The sequence below is a fragment of the Maniola hyperantus genome, chromosome 9 (genome assembly GCF_902806685.2).
Source record: "Maniola hyperantus chromosome 9, iAphHyp1.2, whole genome shotgun sequence".
Lineage (NCBI taxonomy): Eukaryota > Metazoa > Arthropoda > Insecta > Lepidoptera > Nymphalidae > Maniola > Maniola hyperantus.
In genome coordinates this window covers 10,554,168-10,576,006 of record NC_048544.1, presented here as the reverse complement: position 1 = coordinate 10,576,006, position 21,839 = coordinate 10,554,168, and the positions used below count along the sequence as shown (strand labels likewise).

General features: G+C 38.6%; 2 protein-coding genes, 1 long non-coding RNA gene and 1 other non-coding gene across 4 annotated transcripts; 2 read left to right on the top strand and 2 right to left on the bottom strand.

Moving 5' to 3' along the window:
* The first annotated feature begins 15 nt into the window (after positions 1 to 15).
* On the top strand, positions 16 to 11,158 carry LOC117985631 (N-acetylglucosamine-6-sulfatase-like). The gene is made up of 10 exons (XM_034972405.2): positions 16 to 202; positions 3,100 to 3,351; positions 3,472 to 3,531; positions 4,655 to 4,855; positions 5,612 to 5,764; positions 6,699 to 6,866; positions 7,310 to 7,511; positions 8,048 to 8,415; positions 8,658 to 8,774; positions 10,011 to 11,158. The coding sequence occupies exons 2-10, from the start codon at positions 3,238 to 3,240 to the stop codon at positions 10,182 to 10,184; spliced, it is 1,557 nt and encodes a 518-aa protein (XP_034828296.1). The 5' UTR covers positions 16 to 202; positions 3,100 to 3,237; the 3' UTR covers positions 10,185 to 11,158.
* Positions 11,159 to 11,655: 497 nt separating this feature from the next.
* On the top strand, positions 11,656 to 11,727 carry TRNAP-UGG (transfer RNA proline (anticodon UGG)). Its single transcript has one exon. It is a non-coding gene; the product is annotated as a tRNA-Pro (tRNA).
* Positions 11,728 to 12,538: 811 nt separating this feature from the next.
* Positions 12,539 to 18,825, bottom strand: LOC117985254 (uncharacterized). The gene is made up of 8 exons (XM_034971944.2): positions 18,748 to 18,825; positions 18,003 to 18,146; positions 17,325 to 17,470; positions 16,501 to 16,667; positions 15,691 to 15,811; positions 15,061 to 15,176; positions 14,030 to 14,147; positions 12,539 to 12,667 (listed from the first exon to the last, which is right to left on the bottom strand). Exons 1-7 carry the CDS (start codon positions 18,819 to 18,821, stop codon positions 14,040 to 14,042), a joined length of 876 nt encoding a protein of 291 aa, XP_034827835.2. The 5' UTR covers positions 18,822 to 18,825; the 3' UTR covers positions 12,539 to 12,667; positions 14,030 to 14,039.
* A 22-nt stretch (positions 18,826 to 18,847) lies between these two features.
* LOC138402729 (uncharacterized) lies at positions 18,848 to 20,245 on the bottom strand. The gene is made up of 3 exons (XR_011237073.1): positions 20,026 to 20,245; positions 19,307 to 19,447; positions 18,848 to 18,857 (listed from the first exon to the last, which is right to left on the bottom strand). It is a non-coding gene; the product is annotated as an uncharacterized lncRNA (long non-coding RNA).
* Positions 20,246 to 21,839: the final 1,594 nt, after the last annotated feature.

The following is a 21,839-nucleotide window of genomic DNA, read 5'->3' as shown; positions in this document are numbered from 1 at the left end:
CAGTTCTGTGCATGACATGACAGATGACAGATGACAGCAGACATCGATAAAGTGTGTGCGGAAATTTTCAGTTTTCACATTAATTAGTAAATTAAACATACTTGGGACAGTAAAATTTGCCACCTGTACCTATTTTGTATATAATGGGCAAAAAGGGATTTACTGCTTTCATCAAGGATTTCTACTACGACCCTTTTAAATGGTGAGTGTAAATAACCTCAAAACGTATCGTGAAAATTCGCATCTTCTGTGTTTATTGATTCACAGTACATATTTAATTACAATAGTATTTTTACAATTTATAGTATTTTTTTCAACATTTTGCATGAAAAGTAACTTAATCTTATAATAATATTATCAATCTTCTCTTTATCATTTGGTAACGAGACTGCCGCCAACATCACCAAGCCGTAGACGAATGGCGCCAAATTTAAACAAAACTGAATAAACGCATTCGCATACGCGAATGTTGGCAGCAGATATTCGCGTTCGCATCCGCGAATGTCCAAAATATGACATTCGTTACAACACTAGTCTACATCATAATAGCTGTTTGCATGCCAAATTTCAGCCTAATCCATCCAGTAGTTAGAGTTGTACGTTGATAGATCAGTCAGTCAGCTAGTAGCCAGCTTTTATGAGATATGGATATTGGATAGTAGATTAAAAAGCTCAATAATCTCTTAAGGCAGTTACACATGCAGTTAAAACTGGTTGTTGATTAGTGGTCAGTTCAACTGTTCAATTCTTCTGTTTTGCCTACACAAGTACCTATAGTGCCTATAGTATGCGACAAGTCTTGATGGCAATCGGGTTTTGAGGCGGGGGATGCTCTGCACACCCGCACGTCACCTGGGCTCGCTCGCACCGGGTTAGCGCGGAGGGTGTGCGGGGTGTTCCCACCCCAATTGTCATCTTATCTTTGTCGAGGACTATAAACCTAACAGTCAGTTCAGTTAACTGTAAGTTAGTCAGCCACCTATATAATAGATCATTATGGGACATCTATACAGTACGACTAAGGGACAGTATATATACGTCGTCATCATAATCATCATCTCAACCCAACCCCAGCGTGGCGGTTCAGTTTGAGCATTGGTCCCTTCTCAGATCGAAATGCAAAGCTGGTATACCTATTACCTAAAAATTTATTAATAATATATTTGAGAGGATTGTGATGATAAACAAAAAACATTGTAAAACGTAAATAATAAACACCTATATTTTGTAACTGTATTTATTTATAAATAGTCACACTATCTGTAAGTTTACGTAACCTTCAAATGTTATTAATTACAACTTACAAAAGTATTCATAATCAATACTAGTTGAAAACTTGACTTCGTGCGTGGATATGTTTCTTTCAAATCCTGCGGGAACTTTTTGGTTTCTGAGATAAAAAGTAACCTATGTGCTAAGTCAGGGTATAAGCTATCTTCATTCCAAATTTCAACCAAATCCGTTCACACACATATACAAACTTTCGCCTTTATAATATTTGTGTGACATTGGTTATATGATATTTTATCTTACTTGAGCCACTTTTGTGGTTGTATAATCCATAAAATAGGTACTAATTGAATAAACTAACTAGCTTATGCCTGCAACTTCGTCCGCGTGGACTACACTAATTTTAAACCCCTATTTTACACCCTTAGGTTTGATTTTTAACTATGAGATCTTAACATAAGCTTAATAAAATATGTCATACTGCTAATTGCAAAAATATTAACTACAAAACTTCTTTATCGACCCTTCAAAACTGACAGACTTTCATACAAACTTCAAACCCCTATTTTACCCGTTTAGGGGTTGAATTTTGAAAAATCCTTGCTTAGCGGACGCCTACGTTATAATAGCTATCTGCATGCCGAATTTCAGCGTGATCCGTCCAGTAGTTTGAACTGTGCGTTGATAGATCAGTCAGTCAGTCAGTCAAGATTTCCTTTTATGTATAATAAATTGCAAAAATATTAACTACAAAACATCTTTATCGACCCTTCAAAACTGACAGACTTTCGTACAAACTTCAAACCCCTATTTTACCCCTTTAGGGGTTGAATTTTGAAAAATCCTTGCTTAGCGGACGCCTACGTTATAATAGCTATCTGCATGCCGAATTTCAGCGTGATCCGTCCAGTAGTTTGAACTGTGCGTTGATAGATCAGTCAGTCAGTCAAGTTTTCCTTTTATATATAATAGACTAGCGTATCCCCGAGATTTCGTCGCGTTTACTACACGAATTTCAAAAAATCCTTTCTTAGCGCGTGTCAACGTCATAATAGCTATCTGCATGCCAAGTTTCAGCCCGATCTGTCCAGTCGTTTGAACTGTGCGTTGATAGATCAGTCAGTCAGTCAGTCACATTTTCATTTTATATATTTAGATAGGATAGTGTATCTGTCTGTTTGCCTTTCACGACACATCCATTTAACGGATTTTGACAAATTTGGTAAGGTAGATAGGTAAAAAGTCCTTCTCATGAAAGAAGTCCCCCAGACGCAGCGCTGTAATCGCGTGACATAATGGCATTGTAAACAATCTTTAAAATGCACTAAGCTAGTTAAAAACTCACAAAAATCTACCACAACAAACGAACTTGATAACATCGACGAACGACAACATGGCCGGCAATCACCGCCAACATAGTCCGCCGCCATCATAGTTCCAAAAATCACCGCGGGACTTCTTTCATGAAAAGGACTTTACATCATATTATTATCGTATCATCACACGCATAACAGACGGAAACGTCCAGCTCAGAGTGAAGAAATAGTATCATCACTTACATCTCAGATACATAAATAGAGTACTTTTTATCACGGAAAATCAGAGTTACTACGAGATTTTAAACCCGGAACTTAAACAGACAAAGTGGCTTTGATGTGGCTTTTCACCATGCCAATCGTAACTTGCCAAACTAGCGCTGTCACCCCTACCAATGAATGCCTGCTGCTTACTATCACTTTCTAGTTACTCATTTGTTTCTTTAATTAGGTATTTACATGTACATGTTTTTATCGCTCGCACAAGGCCATAACCCCAGGTTATTGTGTATTTACAGTTAAAAGTTGATTGATCCCCTACATTATCTTTCAGGTCAATCGTGAAGAGTGTCGGATTTTTCTCAGTCGGCTTAGTGATTGCGAGCGAATGCACGGGCCTAGAGGTGATGCCCGCTGTGCCGCAGTAAAACCATTAGCCACATACAAAACACGTTAATCGACAGTTAAAATAATGCAATACTATTTATTTTTCACGTTTTTGTTTACACATGTTGTGTGCCAAGAGAAAAGGCCCAATTTTGTCATCGTTTTAACAGACGATCAAGATGTCGTTTTAGGAGGGATGGTTAGTAAATTGAAATAGTAATAGTTACTTAATTTTTAGTGATTAAATTGTTGTAACTTGGAATGAAATAAATTATTTAGTGAAACGGATTGTAGTTTTATTTTCAATTCTTATTTTCAGAATCCTATGAAGAACGTGCATCGCTTCATCGGGAATGAAGGAACTACATTTACGAACTCTGTAAGTTTGTTTTGAGTTGACTGTCTGCGTGGGCTACACAAATTTCAAACCCCAATTTCACCCCCTTAGAGGTTGAATTTTCAAAAATCCATTCTGCCTGTCTGCAAACTTTTCAGCCCAATCCGTCCAGTAGTTTGAGCTGTGCGTTTATAGATCAGTCAGTCACCTTTTCGTTTTATATATTTAGATTAGTTCAACATAAACTACGTAACACTTATGAGTACATTAATATCTTGCCTTGCACTTGACGGCAATCATGCTTAATATAATATAATACTGCCTCCAGTAGGCCTTGAAGGCATTGACATATAGGCAATAAATTAATGCAAAAGTCGATTTCTATTGAAACAATATTGTCGTGGCTGGGATTTTTGTGCGTTAAGAGCTAGCGCGCACCACAATGCGATGAGTTGCGGTGCATTTTAAAATCCGTAAATTTGAATTTAAATGTATCAAAATCCAGTGCGAAATTCATTCCGCAGTGCGCGCGCTTTTATGTAGTTCTATAGTTCACAGATTTTGCGGGGAAAATACGTACGGAAATGTACCGTGGTGAGCGCTAGCTCTTAAAAGCACTGCGTAACGTTTTTTGACGCTGCGATTTAGCATAAGTAGGTAGGTACACGTGTTTGCGTTGCGTTCATTTATACACACCAATAATAACAAAAAACTGGTCGAGTATGTATCAGGTTCGCACACGAAGGTGGATAATCGTTCAAGATTATGTACTTTTTATTTTATTTTTAATTTACATTTTGAATTTTTTATTATTTGCTATAGCGTCAATAGAAATACACATTGAAAGTTTCAACTCTCTACCTATTAAAGTATACGGCCGAAAGTAATGCACCTTTAGAAGGAGATAGCAGATTTGTAGAGCGTTATCCCTGTCGTTGAGACCGATAAAACGTCATATACGTATGAGTGACACTTGACAGAGACAACGCTATACAAAACCAGTTCCAGTTCTACATGAGATATAGCCCGCTGACGGACAGACAGACAGATCGACTGACGGGCAACGGATACTTAATAATGAGTTCCATTGGCACTCTTCGGGTACGCGTACCGCGGTACCTATAAAAAGGAACGTACCTTTATTTGAAAAACGTTTATGTTAAAGTACGTGACGTCACCAATATGCTGCCCGAGCCGCGCCAGTTTGCTCACGGGCCTGCACGTCCACAATCACCTGACGTGGAACAACAGCCTTAACGGTGGTTGCTATAGCCGCACGTGGAGGAAACTCGAGACGCGCACCTTCGCCAAGGCTCTGAAGGACTCTGGATATAATACGTTTTACGCTGGGAAATATTTAAATGAGGTGAGTAAGGTGGAAACATACTTAAAAACCGGCCAAGTGCGAGTCAGGCTCGCACATGTGGGTTCCGTACTACAGTCGTATTTTTTCGACATTTTGCACGATAATTCAAAAACTATGATGCATAAAAATAAATAAAAATCTGTTTTAGAATGTACAGGTGAAGACCTTTCATATGATACCCCACTTGATATAGTCACTCACTTCGAAAGTTGTAAATACTAATTATTAGTTCATGACCACAATTAAATTTTTTTTGTGTGATCTAACCCTAAATTCGCGGTTTTCAGATTTTTCCCCAAATATCTACCTACCTGCCAAATTTCATGATTCTAGGTCAACGGGAAGTACCCTGTAGGTTTCTTGACAGACAGACAACAAAGTGATCCTATAAGGGTTCCGTTTTTCCTTTTGAGGTACGGAATCCTAAAAAAAAAGAATATTAGCCATGTTAAATGACTAATATTCCCCTTTCCTCTCCAACTAAGCGTCAGGCTTGTGCTAGGAGTAGGTAGGACAATAGTGCAACGGGCGGGGTTTGAACCGTCGACCTTTCGGTTTTCAGTCCACTCCTTTACCGGTTGAGCTATTGAGGCTCTAAAGTGTGAGGGCGCCTTCCTTATAGTTTGGTATATTCATTCGACTATTCAAATTCAAAAGCATTTTTAACCAACTTCCTAAAAGGCTCTCAATTCGGTGCGTATTTTTGTAAAAGTTTATTTGAATAAGAAAAAATTTATCTGTTATGTTCTAATATAGTATGGTACGGCCGCAGCGGGAGGTCCCGAACAAGTACCTCCAGGATGGACGGAATGGCACGGCCTGGTCGGCAACTCCGCCTACTACAACTATACAATATCCAACAACGGTGTACCAACCTATGCCACGGATTTGTACCTCACTGATATTATTGTAAGTCCAACAATCTTTTTACTGTACTTTTAATTTTTATTTTATAATATACTTATAGTATTTTTTTGTAATTGTATTTTTTTTTTAGGATAACAGCAATATTTTAAGATCATGATAATTAATGATCATAAATAATTTTCTCATCATTCAATGATGATAAAATGATCGTCATAAATGGACCAATTCAGACCTACAAGCAAGAAAAATTGCTTCGAAAGATCTTCCTTGCTTTTGAAGCTTAAAAAACGCTTACAAAATACGCTACGAGTCTGCGACAGGTTGAAATGGCAATCGAGGAGGGAACGCCCCGCACACTCGCACTGCCCCCGCGCTCACCCGGGGCGGGCGAGCGCAGGTGTACGGGGCGATTGCCATCTCAACCCGTCGCAGACTCGTAGCGTATTTTGTAAGCGTTTTTTAAGCTTCAAAAGCAAGGAAGATCTTTCGAAGCAATTTTTCTTGCTTGTAGGTCTGAATTGGTCCATTTATGACGATCATTTTATCATCATTGAATGATGAGAAAATTATTTATGATCATTAATTATCATGATCTTAAAATATTGCTGTTATCCTAAAAAAAAATACAATTTTAAAGCAGGTGCCTTATTTAACGTAGACAGATTAATATGTGACCTTTATCTAATAATTCAGTTCTTTCACCAGAATTCAAAGTTATAATATGTAATCCACATGCATTAGGAACCATCGTCTACGGCTTTTTGTGATAATACATCCGCGTGTATTTTGAACGCGATTATGAATCGCGACAGTAGCTATTTAGAATCGTCGTCAAAGCTATACTTGTACGTCCCAGCGACGCATCGTTACTATATCGCGACCTTTTTCCAGCTGAATCGCTGCTGTATCGTTGCAAAAAGTTGCGATGGGCAGAAGTCTCTTAGAAGTTTCCACGTTCCTTCATCTTATTTTCCAGCGAGACCTAAGCCTGAGCTACATAGAGAACCAGACAGATAGCCAGCCATTCCTCATGATGCTGGCGCCGCCCGCGCCACATCAGCCCTTCACGCCCGCGCCGCGACACGAGGCCGCTTTCGCCAACATCACCGCTGTTAGACATCCTAACTTCAATCTAGCTGTAACGGTAAGGAACAACCCACCACCTCCCACCAACCTCTCGGTTATATGGGCCGAATCGCGGGACGGCGCCCATTCGGTACTTGCTCTTGGCGTTTTCCCGGTAAGGAGCGTATAGCATCCACCTGGGGAAACATCATACACCCTGAGGAGGCTACTCTAATTCACACCCCACGGCCTTGCGCCGCCTATCCAGTGGCTCATTTAATGTCGTCTGTACTAACTACTAGGTGTACGGAGGTCTTCCAACGCTGCGCTTTACGGCGCGAGTTCGCCATTCTGGCACCTTGGGACCCCAACGTCAGTCGGTTTTTCGAACTATGTGCCCTGCCCATTGCCAAAAAAATAAGATAAATACTATGAATTAATTTTAGACCAAAAGGTCCAAAACCTTTGTGGGTGAAATAGACTTGGTCCCTAAACCGGGGTTTTTAATTTTCTATGGTTCAGGACAAGCACTGGCTAATAACAATGCCACCAACGCCCCTACCCGACAAAATGCTACCCGAGTTAGACCGCGTGTACCGCACGCGCTGGCAGAGCCTGTTGGCTGTCGACGAGATGCTGGCAGACGTCGTCGAGGCGCTGGACTCTGCCTCGCTGCTTACCAACACTTACTTGATCTACACCTCTGATAACGGATACCATATTGGTATGTACCTAAAGGTAGTCATTGTCAAATCTGCTCTGGTTAAGTCTGAACATGAAGGTCAAACGGCCCTTGTGGGATGGAAAGATGGATTGGGCCCAATGGATTACCAACTTTTATGACAAATGATTGGCAGAATCTCAGATCACGTAAATTGGTCATTATTAACCAGGGCATACTATTGGCATTCTAGAAGAAAACTTATTTTTTATGATATATTTGTGTACTTTTACTTACTTACTTTTGTCTAGAATTTTAATAAACTTGAAGTGTTGTGGTGACCAAAAATCTGCACACTGGGGTATTTTTTCAAAATAGTGGTAGTTAAACACTATCAGCTTTCAAGTTTGCCAGTAGTATTTTCAAGATGGCTTTAAATACACAAGGACTTATATTTTGCAAAGTAGATGAGGCATCTTAAATTCGTACATAATATAATGATTTTCAAAATTACTCCTTGGATTTCTACCTTAAATGTTGGCATAGGTATTGGGTCACACTGTATTGTAACGTTTAATTTTATTCATGTTAAATTACAGGTCAATTCTCCCAAGTGTACGACAAAAGGCAGCCATACGAGTCAGACATCAAAGTACCGCTTATAATTCGAGGCCCAACCATACCAAAGAATACCACAGATGATCAACCAATATTAAATATTGATTTGGCGCCAACAATTATGGCGTTAGCTGGATTAATGCCCCCTCAAAGTATGGACGGACGTAGCATAAAATTTGACGTGAAAAACTATTTACAAAGTTCACCAAAGACTGGCGTCCATCCCATAGAATGGCTTGATTTAAATAAGGATATGGAGAGAAATATGCTAATAGAATATTATGGGGAAGGCAGGGGCGGTTCGGTCGATGAGAATTGTCCTTGGAAATACGATGGAGATAATCTTGCTGTAAGTAAAAATTTTAATGACTAAAATCCACTTAATAAATCCATTTTTGGATCATTTTTTGACTTACCATGAAAAACCTAATATTGTATGGAAGAATCTAGGAAAAAATACCACATTTTCATCCCAAGAAAACCACTATCAATGATACGATTAGTAGAAAGAGGACTCAGCCCGACCTAAAGAGATTATGAGAATTACTACAGATAATTGATATGAGATAACTTATTTTTGGTATGTTCCAGGAATGTTACCCTCAATATGACTGCAAGTGTCAAGACGCCAGGAATAATACGTTCGCATGTTTGCGACATATTGCCAAGCGGATCAACATCAAATATTGCAGTTTTGCTGATTCTAAGGTAAATATTTTTGGACAAACAAAGACTTTTTGAAGCAAAACTTCTTAACTGATGTTTTGGGATGAAGATCTAAAGCTGAGATCTATAGTGCTTACTTTAACTTTACTTAGAATTAAGACAGTTAAAACGAGACAGCGTTATATCACTGACATAAATCTGTCTCGTTTTAACTAAAACTTTAGTCAAAGTATGCTCTATAGATCTCAGCCTAGGCACTGTTAAAATGAGACCAGCGATATATTTCGGTCTAGTGTCGTCGTCAATATTTCGCTAAAAAAATTAACTAAATCGTTGTCCACGCGGCATTTTACCGGAACGCTAATTTGGCATTACTGTTTTACTAATGGTTTACGGTTTAGCACAGTTCATACCAGATAGTAGATTAGCTGTGGTAGCCTAGTGGTTAGGACGTCCGCCTTCCAATCGGCGGTCGGGGGTTCGATCCCGGGCACGCACCTCTAATTTTTCGGAGTTATGTGCGTTTTAAGTAATTAAAATATCACTTGCTTTAACGGCGAAGGAAAACATCGTGAGGAAACCTGCATGCCTGAGAGTTCTCCATAATGTTCTCAAAGGTGTGTGAAGTCTGCCAATCCGCACTTGGCCAGCGTGGTAGACTGTGGGGAAAACCCTTCTCACTCTGAGAGGAGACCTGTGCTCTGTAGTGAGCCGGTGATGGGTTGATCATGATGATGATACCAGATAGTTAGGGAACTTGTAACAAAATGTCAAGGCTTGAAGGTCATTGGCAGGCGTCAAATGTTTTCTACATTTGACGCCAGGTAGGCTATGGAGCAAGTATTTTTCTTTGATTTCACCATAGAAGTAATAAATACTAGTGCCTATAATAAGAATTATTACTTCATACATCCATGGATCACGTCACCAATATCTGACATATTATTATCGTCGTTTCAGGATCAGACCGAGAATCCTCTCACTCTCGTTCACTCTTTTTTTTAAAATTCATTATAGGTATACGCTTGACCACAATCACACCTGATGGGAGGTGATGATGTGGCCTAAGATGGGACGCGTTTACCTAGAAGATGCCTATTCACTCTTGTTTTAAAGATACCCGGGTTGTAATTGGTAGGAAACACATATCGCGGAAGAGCATTCCAAACCTTAGCCATACGTATGAGGAATGATGACGCAAAACGTTTCGTGCGTGTAGATGGATTACTCTGGCGGTAATTCGGCGATTAATAAAAAATTTTATTATTTTAATTTCAGGAATTCATCGAAATGTACGATCTAGCAAGCGATCCGTACGAGTTGACAAATATTATCGACCAAGTGCTGCCATCTGTCAAACATTGGTACCAACTAATCCTTTCGCAGATGTTGACGTGCAAAGGTTTCCAAAATTGTGATAATCCGTTGGAGAATGCGAAAATTTACGGTTAATTTATTTTTGTTACTATAATCTATCCACGGAAAGAAGTTAGTATAGGGCTGTCTCTGTTACGTAATCCCATTCCAAAGATAGAGACAAATATCTCAGTGGGCGTTAACCATTTTGAGTCGACTGGTCAAGAACCAATCGCACAAACGAAACTATGTTTTCGAATTTACAGTCCGACAAGGCTCTTTTGGCACTTGAGTGACATTGACAGGGGGGCGTAGTTGTAGAACAAAGGCTGCCAGCAAATAAAATCTCAATTTTACGGAATATATTGAATATGTCAATGTCAAAAATCGAGTATGTTGTATCTAATTTTAACTGAATGAGAAATTGGGAAAGCCGTCCCTGTTTCGAAATCGAGAAAGAATAATAAAAACCATTTATAGGCCATGGACTTGCAACTTATCATGTTTACCTGCTCAAACACTATATTTAGCTAGTGCTAAATGTAGCTATAAGATGCAGACACATTTATGCTGTATATATTATTGTCAGGATATATCGTGATATTATGTATATGGAATGGCTCTCCTATTTAACAGAAACAGTGAATTTTAGATTTTTTACTTAGCAACAACGCATATAAGGGGACAGCATGACACTTCACAAGATGGTGGCGTTAGTTCCGATTTTGGCCACGCGCCAAAAGAGCATTGTCGCACTGTATTTTGAACGTTTTTAGAAAACATGTTTGTGATTGGTTGGTGCCTTAAATTGGTTAACGCCTACTGAGATTTTTGCCTCTGTCATTTGTATGGGATTGCGTAACAGAGATAGCCCTATACTAACTTGTCTCCTTGGATAAAGTATAGAAAATGTATATCTTAAAATTACATAATTTATACTAGACGACTTGGATACATCGCAAGACAAAACGAATGATCGATTCGACAAGTTGTTCTATTATTAGTTGAATAGAAAGCCTAAAAAAATGTTACTAAAATTAAGTTTCAATAATAAATGTGATACATAATAATATTTTTTTGGTGTTTTATTACTATACTAAATGCTACCCGCCAGTGGCGTGCACAGGGTTTGAAGCCAGGGTAGACATTAGTTAGGGGAACCTATTTACTGGCAGGTCATAATGTAAAATTTGCATTGAGCTATTACAACTGAAAGAAAGAAAGAAACAAAGAAGAAGAATGCCTCTATGACCTGCACGCCACTGCTACCCGCTATACTAATTACTAATCCATGCGGCTAAGGATTTAGATTTTTCGAAAATTCCGTGGGAACTCTTTGATTCTCCAGGATAAAACTAGCGTACGTCCCTGAGATGCCAGCTATCTCTGTACCTACTTTTCTTCAAATCGGTTATAGGAACGAATCTTTAAAAATGCTGTGGGAACTATTTGATTTGCCAAGACAAAAGTACTAATACTTAGTAGTTATTTATTCACATGTTACAAATAACTTATCAGTTTTTGCTTGATTTATTTCTATTTCTAAAATTCAGCACTACACACAAGCGGCTCGTTGGTCTAGGGGTATGATTCTCGCTTTGGGTGCGAGAGGTCCCGGGTTCAAATCCCGGACGAGCCCTGCTTTTTTGTATATTTTTTAAAAACCAAGAGTCCACACAAACTGACCTGCAAATACCGTGCGTACTTTTCTCCGGAGATTTTGAATATCGACCTTATATTGTTAAACACAGTGTACTGCGACGGAATGTGTTCTACATACAAATTCTTTGGTTCTTCCACTTGCAGCAACGGGCACTGCTAACTAACCAAATTAGAGTTGGTCCTATTTTGAAAATCTCCGCAGAAAACTGCATGCGAGCGGATATATTTAAATTGAGCCTTAAATATTCTACATTGTGTTTTAAAATGTCACTCGTATTTGGACGTAATATTCCCTATACTCTATCCGAGGAAAGAAGATAGTCTAGCGCTCGCTCTGTTACGTACCCAGTACCCTATCCCATACAAATGATAGAGAAAAAACACAGTGGCGCTAACTATTTTGAAACACCAATCAATCACAATCGACTATGCTTTCTAATTGAATTTCGTTTTTTTGTTTCTTTTGGTTTTTAATCGGTTGGTGCCTCAAAATGGTCAACGCCTACTTAGATTTTAGTCTCTATCATTTGTATAGGATAACGTAACAGAGAGAGCGCTATACTAATTTCTTTCCGCGGATGGAGTATAGCGGCCGAAATTAATAAATATAATCAATCCTATCTGTAACCTGTCGATAAGTTTCTTAGCATCATTGTTATTTGACAAAAATTGTGTGGTCTTTTTGAGAAATAACAAGGTTGCTTGGTATTTTTTTTTGAAGTAAGAAAATTATTGCTATTATATAAACCAGGTATTCGTTCTGAGAAATGAAAAAATTAAAAGACAATAATTATTAAATACTTTATTAAACTTTGTAACAAAACAATCACGTAATTATATCAATAAATAAATTCGAAAATATCAATAAATAAATTACATCACAGTCTTAAATGGCCGCTTAAAATAACTTTTTGTACCTGAAACAAATAAATCTAAATTTTTTTTTTTTTTTTAAAAGAATATTAGCCATGTTAAATGACTAATATTCCCCTTTCCTCTCCAACTAAGCGTCAGGCTTGTGCTAGGAGTAGGTACGACAATAGTGCAACGGGCGGGGTTTGAACCGTCGACCTTTCGGTTTTCAGTCCACTCCTATACCGGTTGAGCTATTGAGGCTCGTATAAAAGAGAAATACCACTCACTCACCTCACTGACTGACTGACTGACTGACTGACTAACTAATCACGAAATCTCAGAAACTATCAAGCCTACAAACTTGAAATTTGGAAGGTAGGTTCTATCTAGCACGTAGGTGTCAGCTAAGAAACGGTTTTGAAAAATTCCCGCTCTAAGGGTGCGAAAGGGGGGGGTCGAAGGTTGTATGAAAGTCCTATGTTTTTGGAGTTAGAGACGTGAAAATCGACATTTAGGCTATTAGCTTTAAATATTAAAAATCTGTATAATTCAATTTGGAAAATTCCCCCCTTAAGGGTGGTAAAATAGGGGGGCAATGTTTTTATAGAAAAGTTTTAACAATTGTTATTTTTACTTGAAATTTGAAATGTAGGCTATTTCTAGGGGGTAGGTAACAGATAAGAAAGGATTTAACTAAATTCCCCCCAAAAGGGAGTAAAATGGGGGCGGAAGGGTTATATGAAAATGTCGATAAAATACGATTCTAATACGGAACCCTCAGTACGCGAGTCTGACTCGCACTTGGCCGGTTTTTTTGTGATGTTACCACAAAGGGAAATGAGCTATATGAATATTTGGAATTGTCTTGCTGAAATTTTGTTTATAACATTTTCTGATAATTCTTTTATCATATTATGCAAAAAGAATTGTTCATATATCCCTTGTCTGTTCATCCTCCTTTCATGGTTCTAGGCCTATAGGGTATTTTCTTGACATACACGACAGACAGATAAACGGACAGACAGACAACAAAGTAATCCTATAAAGGGTTCCTTTTTTCCTTTCGAGGTACGGAACCCTAAAAATCGCGATCAAAAGCTAACCAGTACCCTTATTATAAATGTGAAAGTGTGTTTGTTTGTTGGTTTGTCATTCAATCACATCGCAACGGTGCAACGGATTGACGTGATTTTTTGCATGTGTATAAATAAAGACATGCAAAAAATCACGTCAATCCGTTGCACCGTTGCGATGTGATTGAATGACAAACCAACAAACCAACAAACCAACAAACCAACAAACTACTTTTCCGGAAAATCAAAGAGTTCCCACGGGATTTTTAAAAATCCTAATTCCACGCGAACGAAGTCGCGGGCATCAGGTAGTAATATATTTAAGTGAAAAGCTTAAAAAGTAATACTAACTGGCAACGCATCAGGTAACGGCAGCCGCTGGTTTTCGGCTTTGTATGCTGAAGAAGTCAGTCAGTTTACTCTGACACTGGATAGAATCCTTGCTCACCATTGGACACGGGAAATATTTCTGCAAAAAGTAATAGTACATTACTTGGCCTGATTTTTTTTTCTTAATAAGAATATTAGCCATGTTAAATGACTAATATTCCCCTTTCCTCTCCAACTAAGCGTCAAGCTTGTGCTAGGAGTATGTACGACAATAGTGCAACGGGCGGGGCTTGAACCGTCGACCTTTCGGTTTTCAGTCCACTCCTATAATCGTTGAGCGAAATAGAGCAATTGACCAGGCCGAGTAATATTGGAGGGACGAGGCGAAGCCGAGGACTTCCTAAGGCGCCATCTCCACGAGCGAGGGAATCGCAACGAGTCCGACCTACTATCGGCGGCGATAGTATCGCCCTGTAGAGATTGGTCTATAAGGCTCAATTTACACCACCCCGGAATGGAATGGAAGCTACTTTTTGCAACGAAATTGTACGTAGCATAATGAACTTTATGTCAATTACATATAACATACACACTAAATAGGACCCAAAAAAAGGTCGCAAGGGGAGTCTTGGGAGTCAGTTGGGTCGGTCACAGGTCTTTCTTTTCTCGTCATTTTCTTCTTCTGACTCACAAATGCGCGATATAAAAATAAGATCCAAGTCAACCATTCTTGTCAAGTAATAGATCTTGGCTGAACGTCCCTGAAGGCGCAGTCGCGCGAATTCGCGAGAATACTCGAGCATTCCAGCGAATTCGCGCACCTTTTCGCGTCATGAGGCGAAATTGACGCTTCCATTCCATTCCACGGCGGTGTAAATTGAGCCTTAGAGTTGTTTCGAATTTGATGGCACGGCGAGACTATGGCCACGATTCTCTAGTCCATGGAGATGGCGCCTAAGTAGAGGTATGTATAATTTTTCTAGAAAAAGAAGGGGGAGAGGGGCAGTTTTGAGTTTCGCTCGAATGAGGGACTAGCCAAGTAGGTTACTAACCTGAACAGTTTTGATGCCACCCGAAATATCTACAGTGGGTACAATCTGCTTTGGTTTGAGGAACTTCACGAATCGGATCAACTCTGAGAAGCTCGAGTGTTCACTGTATGGAATGCCTGTGGAAAGTTACTTTTTTTAATAGGGTCACTTTAACTTAAAAGTAAAAAAAAATTACAAAAAAACATTTTAGTTACAAATATTTTATTGATTTAATAATAATATGAGAAGAGTGAAAGAGTTCTCCATAATATTCTCAAAGGTGTGTGAAGTCTGCCAATCCGCACTTGGCCAGCGAGCTGGACTGTGGCCAAACCCTTCTCATTCCGAGAGGAGACCCATGCACAGTAGTGAGCCGGCGATGGGTTGATAATGATGATGATTATCTAAATATATAAAATGAAAAGGTGACTGACTGACTGACTGACTGACTGATCTATCAACGCACAGCTCAAACTACTGGACCGATCGGGCTGAAATTTGGCATGCAGATAGGTATTATGACGTAGGCATCCGCTAAGAAAGGATTTTTGAAAATTCAACCGCTAAGGGGGTGAAATAGGAGTTTGAAATTTGTGTAGTCCACGCGGACGAAGTCGCGAGCATAAGCTAGTGTAAATATAAAGAAAATACCGTGTATAGTTACGGAGTCCTTTTCAACCGAAGAGTTCTTCCCATTCTCCCATCCGCTCGGCTTGAATGCGACTACTTCCTTAAAAGTTCCCTGCATACTGTCCAAGTAGCTGCGTAATTTCTGAAAAAAAAAACAATTACGATATTATAAAAGTCTACATGGTATTTAGTGATATGGATCCTAAGGTATAGTACGTGACAGGTTGAGATGATCTTTTTTGACATGAATTTTTTGATATGAAGCATGTTATTTAGTATCGACTATGTTATCGATGGTTACGGATAGATTGATTATTAATTTCGGTCATTAGCAGCTTTTTCAGGAACGAGGCATCTTTATTTGATTGTACAAATAATACATTTTGTACATGAATATGTACAAAATAATACTGATCAACAGACTGACCAAAACTGATCGAAAGAATAAAGGCAATTCAAACATTTTCTGATTATTTTGAAATAATTAAATACGAACCATGATAAGGATGAAATAGAAAACCAGGCAGGCGTCCTAGCTGTCATTAGACCAATGAAGGGCTCTCAGAAGTGGTAGACTAAGACCATCGAAAGACGTGTGGCAGTTTTTGATATCGATAACGAAGACTCTCTTGGGTCACTGAGGGTGTGGTAGGGGTTACCTCATGAGTCAAGTCCCTCATGGGAACAACATGCAATTGGCAGGCCTGAGGCGACGAGCGGCTGAAGCTGCGGCCTTCCACCACCTGCAGCACGGGTCCTTCTTCGAGAAACAAATCCTCTTCGCAAAGTAGCACAAGTCAGACGTCACACGAGGTGAGGTATAGGAGTTACCTCATGAGTCAAGTCCCTCATGGGAACAACATGCAACTGGCAGGCCTGAGGCGACGTGCGGCTGAAGCTGCGGCCTTCTACCGCCTGCAGCACGCGATCCTTCTCCGGACACGCCCATACTGAACAGCCCACGCGCCGCGCCATGCCGAGGAAGAACTTCTCCTTGCCTGACAGACGGAGAACCAGATAAAACATGTTACTCTCAGCAGCAGGGCTCTTCTTCGTTTGGCCTAGGCCAACATTCGATCATTATTACTCGATTTTGGGAGGGTATAGTGTTTAGCAGTTCATCAGTTCCTTCATAAATTGTTTAAATAATAAATATTGATTACTTTTTGATGAGGAATCGTTGTCTGCAACTTAATGGTGCAAATGTCATATTCTCGTTTTTAATCTGAACTGCTAGGAAATGGAACCTATCCCAGCATCAGTTTTGCCCTCCACTTTTACGGTATATGTGAGTGAAAAGGCATCTTCTAGGTAAGCGCGTTACATCATACTTGCCAGGAGGTCTGATAGTAGCCAAGCGCTAGTCTATAAATTAGATTTCAAAAAAAATCTGTATGACACCTTGACAAATTTAACATGGCGGATATGACAAACATATTTATAACACACAACAAGGAAAATGAGTTTAGAAAAATTCTAGCAAATCGAAGTTATGTAACATGTAAGTATAATATTCTGAAAATATATCATTTGTATAATATCATTTATCAATAATATGTAAGTTCCCCCCTGGTAGTTTTATTAAGAATACTCGGGTTTTAGTTTTTCAACTTTATCTTGGATGATATTACAAAAAAAAGTAATACATAACATACCTATAGTATACGTGCCACAAACGATGAGAACGGAAGAGAAGTTTTTGCCGACCTTCTCTAGCTCCATCTTCTTTTGCCGTAAAATATATAGCGCCATTTCCAAACTATGGTCTTGCGTTGGGAAGTCATAACGAGGGTTGCAGTACCTGAAAATGTATTTTTTTTAATGTTTGTGTTATTTTGAGGCTAGATTCCATGCATCACAATAATAACAGTGATGGAAGTATCTTTTACTTCTAGGTAAACGCGTCTCATCTTAGGCCGCATCATCACTTTCCATCAGGTGTGGTTGTGGTCAAGCGATTGCCTATAGTGAATTAAAAAAAAACATTTCTCTCAAAAGTCGCGGACAAATCCCTGCACCTATTTGAAAAATTCTTTAACCATTTAAAAGGTACATTATTTCAGATAGGCAGACATATTATGTTGTTCAACTCAGGCAGTTCGAGCTAGTCTAAATATATAAAAGGAAAAGGTGACTGACTGACTGAACTGAAACAGGCTGAAATTTGGATGCAGATAACTATTATGACTACAGGCATCCACTAAGAAAGAATTTTTGAAAATTCAACCCCTAAGGGGGTGAAATTGGGGTTAGAAATTTGTGTGATCCACGCGGACGAAGTCGCGAGCATAAGCTAGTATTAGATTAATAAATTTTATGAAACCAAAACTCACGTAGTGTCCAGGTATATGGTGTGCATATCTTTGTTCCAAAACACGGGAAAAGACTCCATGATGGGCGCAGCGCGAAAATCGCCAGTGTGCAGCAAGCTTTTACCGTTGGGCAGTGTAAATATCAGCATGACGGCACCCGGACAGCTGGAATATGTACCAACTTTTTAGAAGTACTCGTTTAGGCGCTTTGGGCGATTTTGGGATAGGTAAAAACCTTAAGTTCGTGTCACCAACATGCTAATTTTTAATTAATAATAAAATTCTGAGCGGAAAATCCTAAGAATACTTAAATCTTTTAAGCATTCTTAATATCTAGAGATTATATTATACTAGTTGCCCGCTACTACCGCGTCCTGGGGGAATAATCTTTTCCTGTGGATTTTCCAAAAAAAAAAATTCATACAACCCTTGTCCTGGCAATTATAAACACAACAAAAAAATAATTAACCCACTTGGTGCAGTCGTTCGATAGAATTCAAAAGGAAAAACTGACTGACAATGTGTACATTCATACTTCATCAACTCTTATCACAAAAACATGTTTAACTGATGGCTAAATTGATGTTTGACAGTGTTAACATGCGAATATGTCAGGTTCATTTTTTGTGGTAGAACCGTAGGATCTCTATAAGTTAGTCTAAGAAGGGTGTTCACTCATTTCATAAATTCCAACCCAGCAAAGTAAGAATGGGTCAACTAGTTCATTTATTTAATTATAAGTACGAGAAAATATCTTTATTCTTACTGATTAGCGTCAACTACTGCAATTTCCACTCCCTCAACTCTTATTGTTTCGTCAATGTTATCACTTGTATGCATTTTGGGTTCACTCCTAAACGTGATATCATAAGTCCGCTAAAAAAAATATAAAATCATTTAAAAATAAAAATAAAAGTTAAACGAATCTAAAACTTTTACCTAGCCCTTTTTTTGCATAGTTTTTTTTGGCATAGCGTCCACTAGGCAGGCCGGGTCGGGCAGCATTGCAATGTAAAAATTCTACATTTTATACTGAACTGCATCGACTAGAACCCAGCGGAACGGATAAATACATAGAGGGGTTTTTGTTAGGTGCAGTAGGGCATTAAATTATGATCTGATATATGGTCGAAAAGATTTTCATTTTTTTATATGTGCATACAAAATTCTCGCCGCATCGCGCCGTTTCCGCCCGACTCTCTAGTGGACGCCTTCCTTTAGAAAAGTTGGAGGTGCGTGCCCGGGGATCGAACCCCCGAGCTCCCGAATAGGAGGTGGACGTCTTAACCACTAGGCTATCATGACTCTCGAAGTATAATACTTACCAGTAATTTTAGAACAAAACAGCAGTTTATTGAAACTTTTCTTTAATCCTGAATAATGATCTGAATGGAAATGCGTAAGGAAATAATGTTTGACGTTTGGAATTTCCCCATACGAAAACGCGTCTACCGCAAAATGGGTGCCTGTTAAAAACAAATTATATTATTACAAGAATTGAGGGACTACCTAATAATTTTATTTATCAAAACAATGAAGGAAAACCTTTTAATGCAGTGGTATAGTCAATGTGGTCTAAGCTCTGACTTCAATTTCAGGCAGGGTCAACAATATACGCATTAATAATTCCTAAATAGTCCCATATCTGCAGGGTGATTCGCTAACTCAGTGCCTAGCACTGAATGATAGCCACCAAGCTCATTTGACATTGGTTGGTTCTATATCGCTGCTTCATTGAGTGATAATAAATTAAATTTTCGTAGAAAACCTTCAATGGAATAAAATTAATTGTCAAATGATCTCGGTGACTATCTTTCAATGTCACACTGAGTTAGCGAATCAGTATTCTATCAGCTTACTGATTCGCCATGGCTAACGCATAATCCTACCGGCAAAGCCATGCCGCCAAGCGAATTATAGGTTTCCAGTAGTAGTCGTTCGCTTAGCCCGTTTTCATTAACTGAATTGTGTGTATCACTTACTACAGTGAGATCACAGTCAAGGGCTAAGTCATTGAATAATCATAAAAATAAATCCTTTTTACCTGCAACGATTTTATGATAAGGTATATTACTGCGTGGAGCTATCGAACTTCTATTCGATTTAGACTTTATTGGTAGATTAAATTGTAAAGATTCAACAGGTCTTCTAGGTGAAAATGATCCAGCACTGTCTTTTTTAGATCTCGGTGAGATTTTCCGCGGCACATCTGACAATGAGGCCTTGAGGGCAGCTTTGGGCGACACCGTTCCGCTGCGGTTTGACGTGTGGTTTTCGCCGATTCATTCCGACTTGACTTATATAGTATACGTCCATCGTATTAGCATCGACGACACCGAAACTCTGTGTCATCTCCTGTACGTCATTACGTCCTATCGCTGAACTTTACAAACATTCCAATCATTACCACTTAGCAATTCGACTGCACTTTCATCCAACTGTTTGGTTTTTCAAATCATTTCTAGTTGCACTTCTAAAATACTGTTTCAATAGATTTTTGCTTAGATGACAACTTGTAACACTAATTATTTCAGACCGTACTACAAATTTTCGATTGTCGTTTTCCGCTTTTACTTTATCATGAATTTTTCGTTTAACTAATTTATATTTGGTGGCTGAACAATGACATGTGAAAGCTTCTCAATGGCATTTGTTTTTAAAATAAGAATTTCTCTGTACTCTGTTCCCCTGTTGTCAATTTCTGCTTTTTTATTTCTAAGTTGACAGTAGTGTCTGATCTTCTTTTTTGTGGACTCTTTGGTCCATTTGAAATTTCGTTCATCAAAGTGTTTTCATCGGTACCTCTGATACATAAGAACCTTCAACTATTTCACAGTCTACATTCAGCTTAGCCTCTTTGTGTTCTACAGATACTTTCATAATATTACTTTTATATGAACTTATATCGATTTTATCACAAGTCGTTGACAGAAAATGATGAGAGAGATTACTGGCCGTTCTTCATAATTATTAATAAGTGTTTCCTTCCGCTGGATTCACTTGGTGTGGCGTTTAATTCTGTATTAGATGCACGGTGGTTTGTCACAATCTTTAAATCTACAGCTTCAAAACTAAAGGGAATGGACTCTGTTTCATTATTTTGACTAATGTATGCTATGTCCAAAGACTTAATAGAGTTGCTTTCAGATGCTTTATCTTGAGATACAATTTTGGGTTGTGTTGAAATTACATTTCCTAAATTTTCTTTATCTTGAAAATCAACCTAAAATACATTAAAAACTTTTTGTGCTTATTTTTATGCAGATTTTTTGTCAAAAAGCAGAAATCATAGCTAAATGTCGCCTTTAGGACAGAATACTAACTATTGCCTGCTATTGCTACGTACAAGAAACGCCACATAAAAAGTAGCCATGTCCTTTGGGATATAAGCTATCTCTGTGCCTTTCGTCAAAATCGGTTTAAACGGATGGGCCGTGAAAAGCTAACAGACAGACAGACACACTATCGGATTTATAATATTACTAGCCGATGCTCGTGACCTCGTCCGCGTGAATTTAGGTTTTCTAAATTCCGTGGGGATGATTTTACGGGATAAAAAAGCCCATGTCCAGACAGACACTTTCGCATTTTATTATATTAGTATAGAGTATGGATCATTATTAGTATAGTACAGACTATGGATTATGTAAAAATAAATAGAACTATAAAGAAATCTTGAATTGCAATAGGTACAAGTTCATCATTCACTAAAATGTGGCATTCTTCTAAATCAAGATGTGTTTGAATACATCTTGATTAAGTTGCACCTGCATTGTCAACTGGATGTGGAGCATAGTGCAAAAGCTATTATATTTTATGATGCATTATACATACCTCATTTAAATTCTTCACACTGTT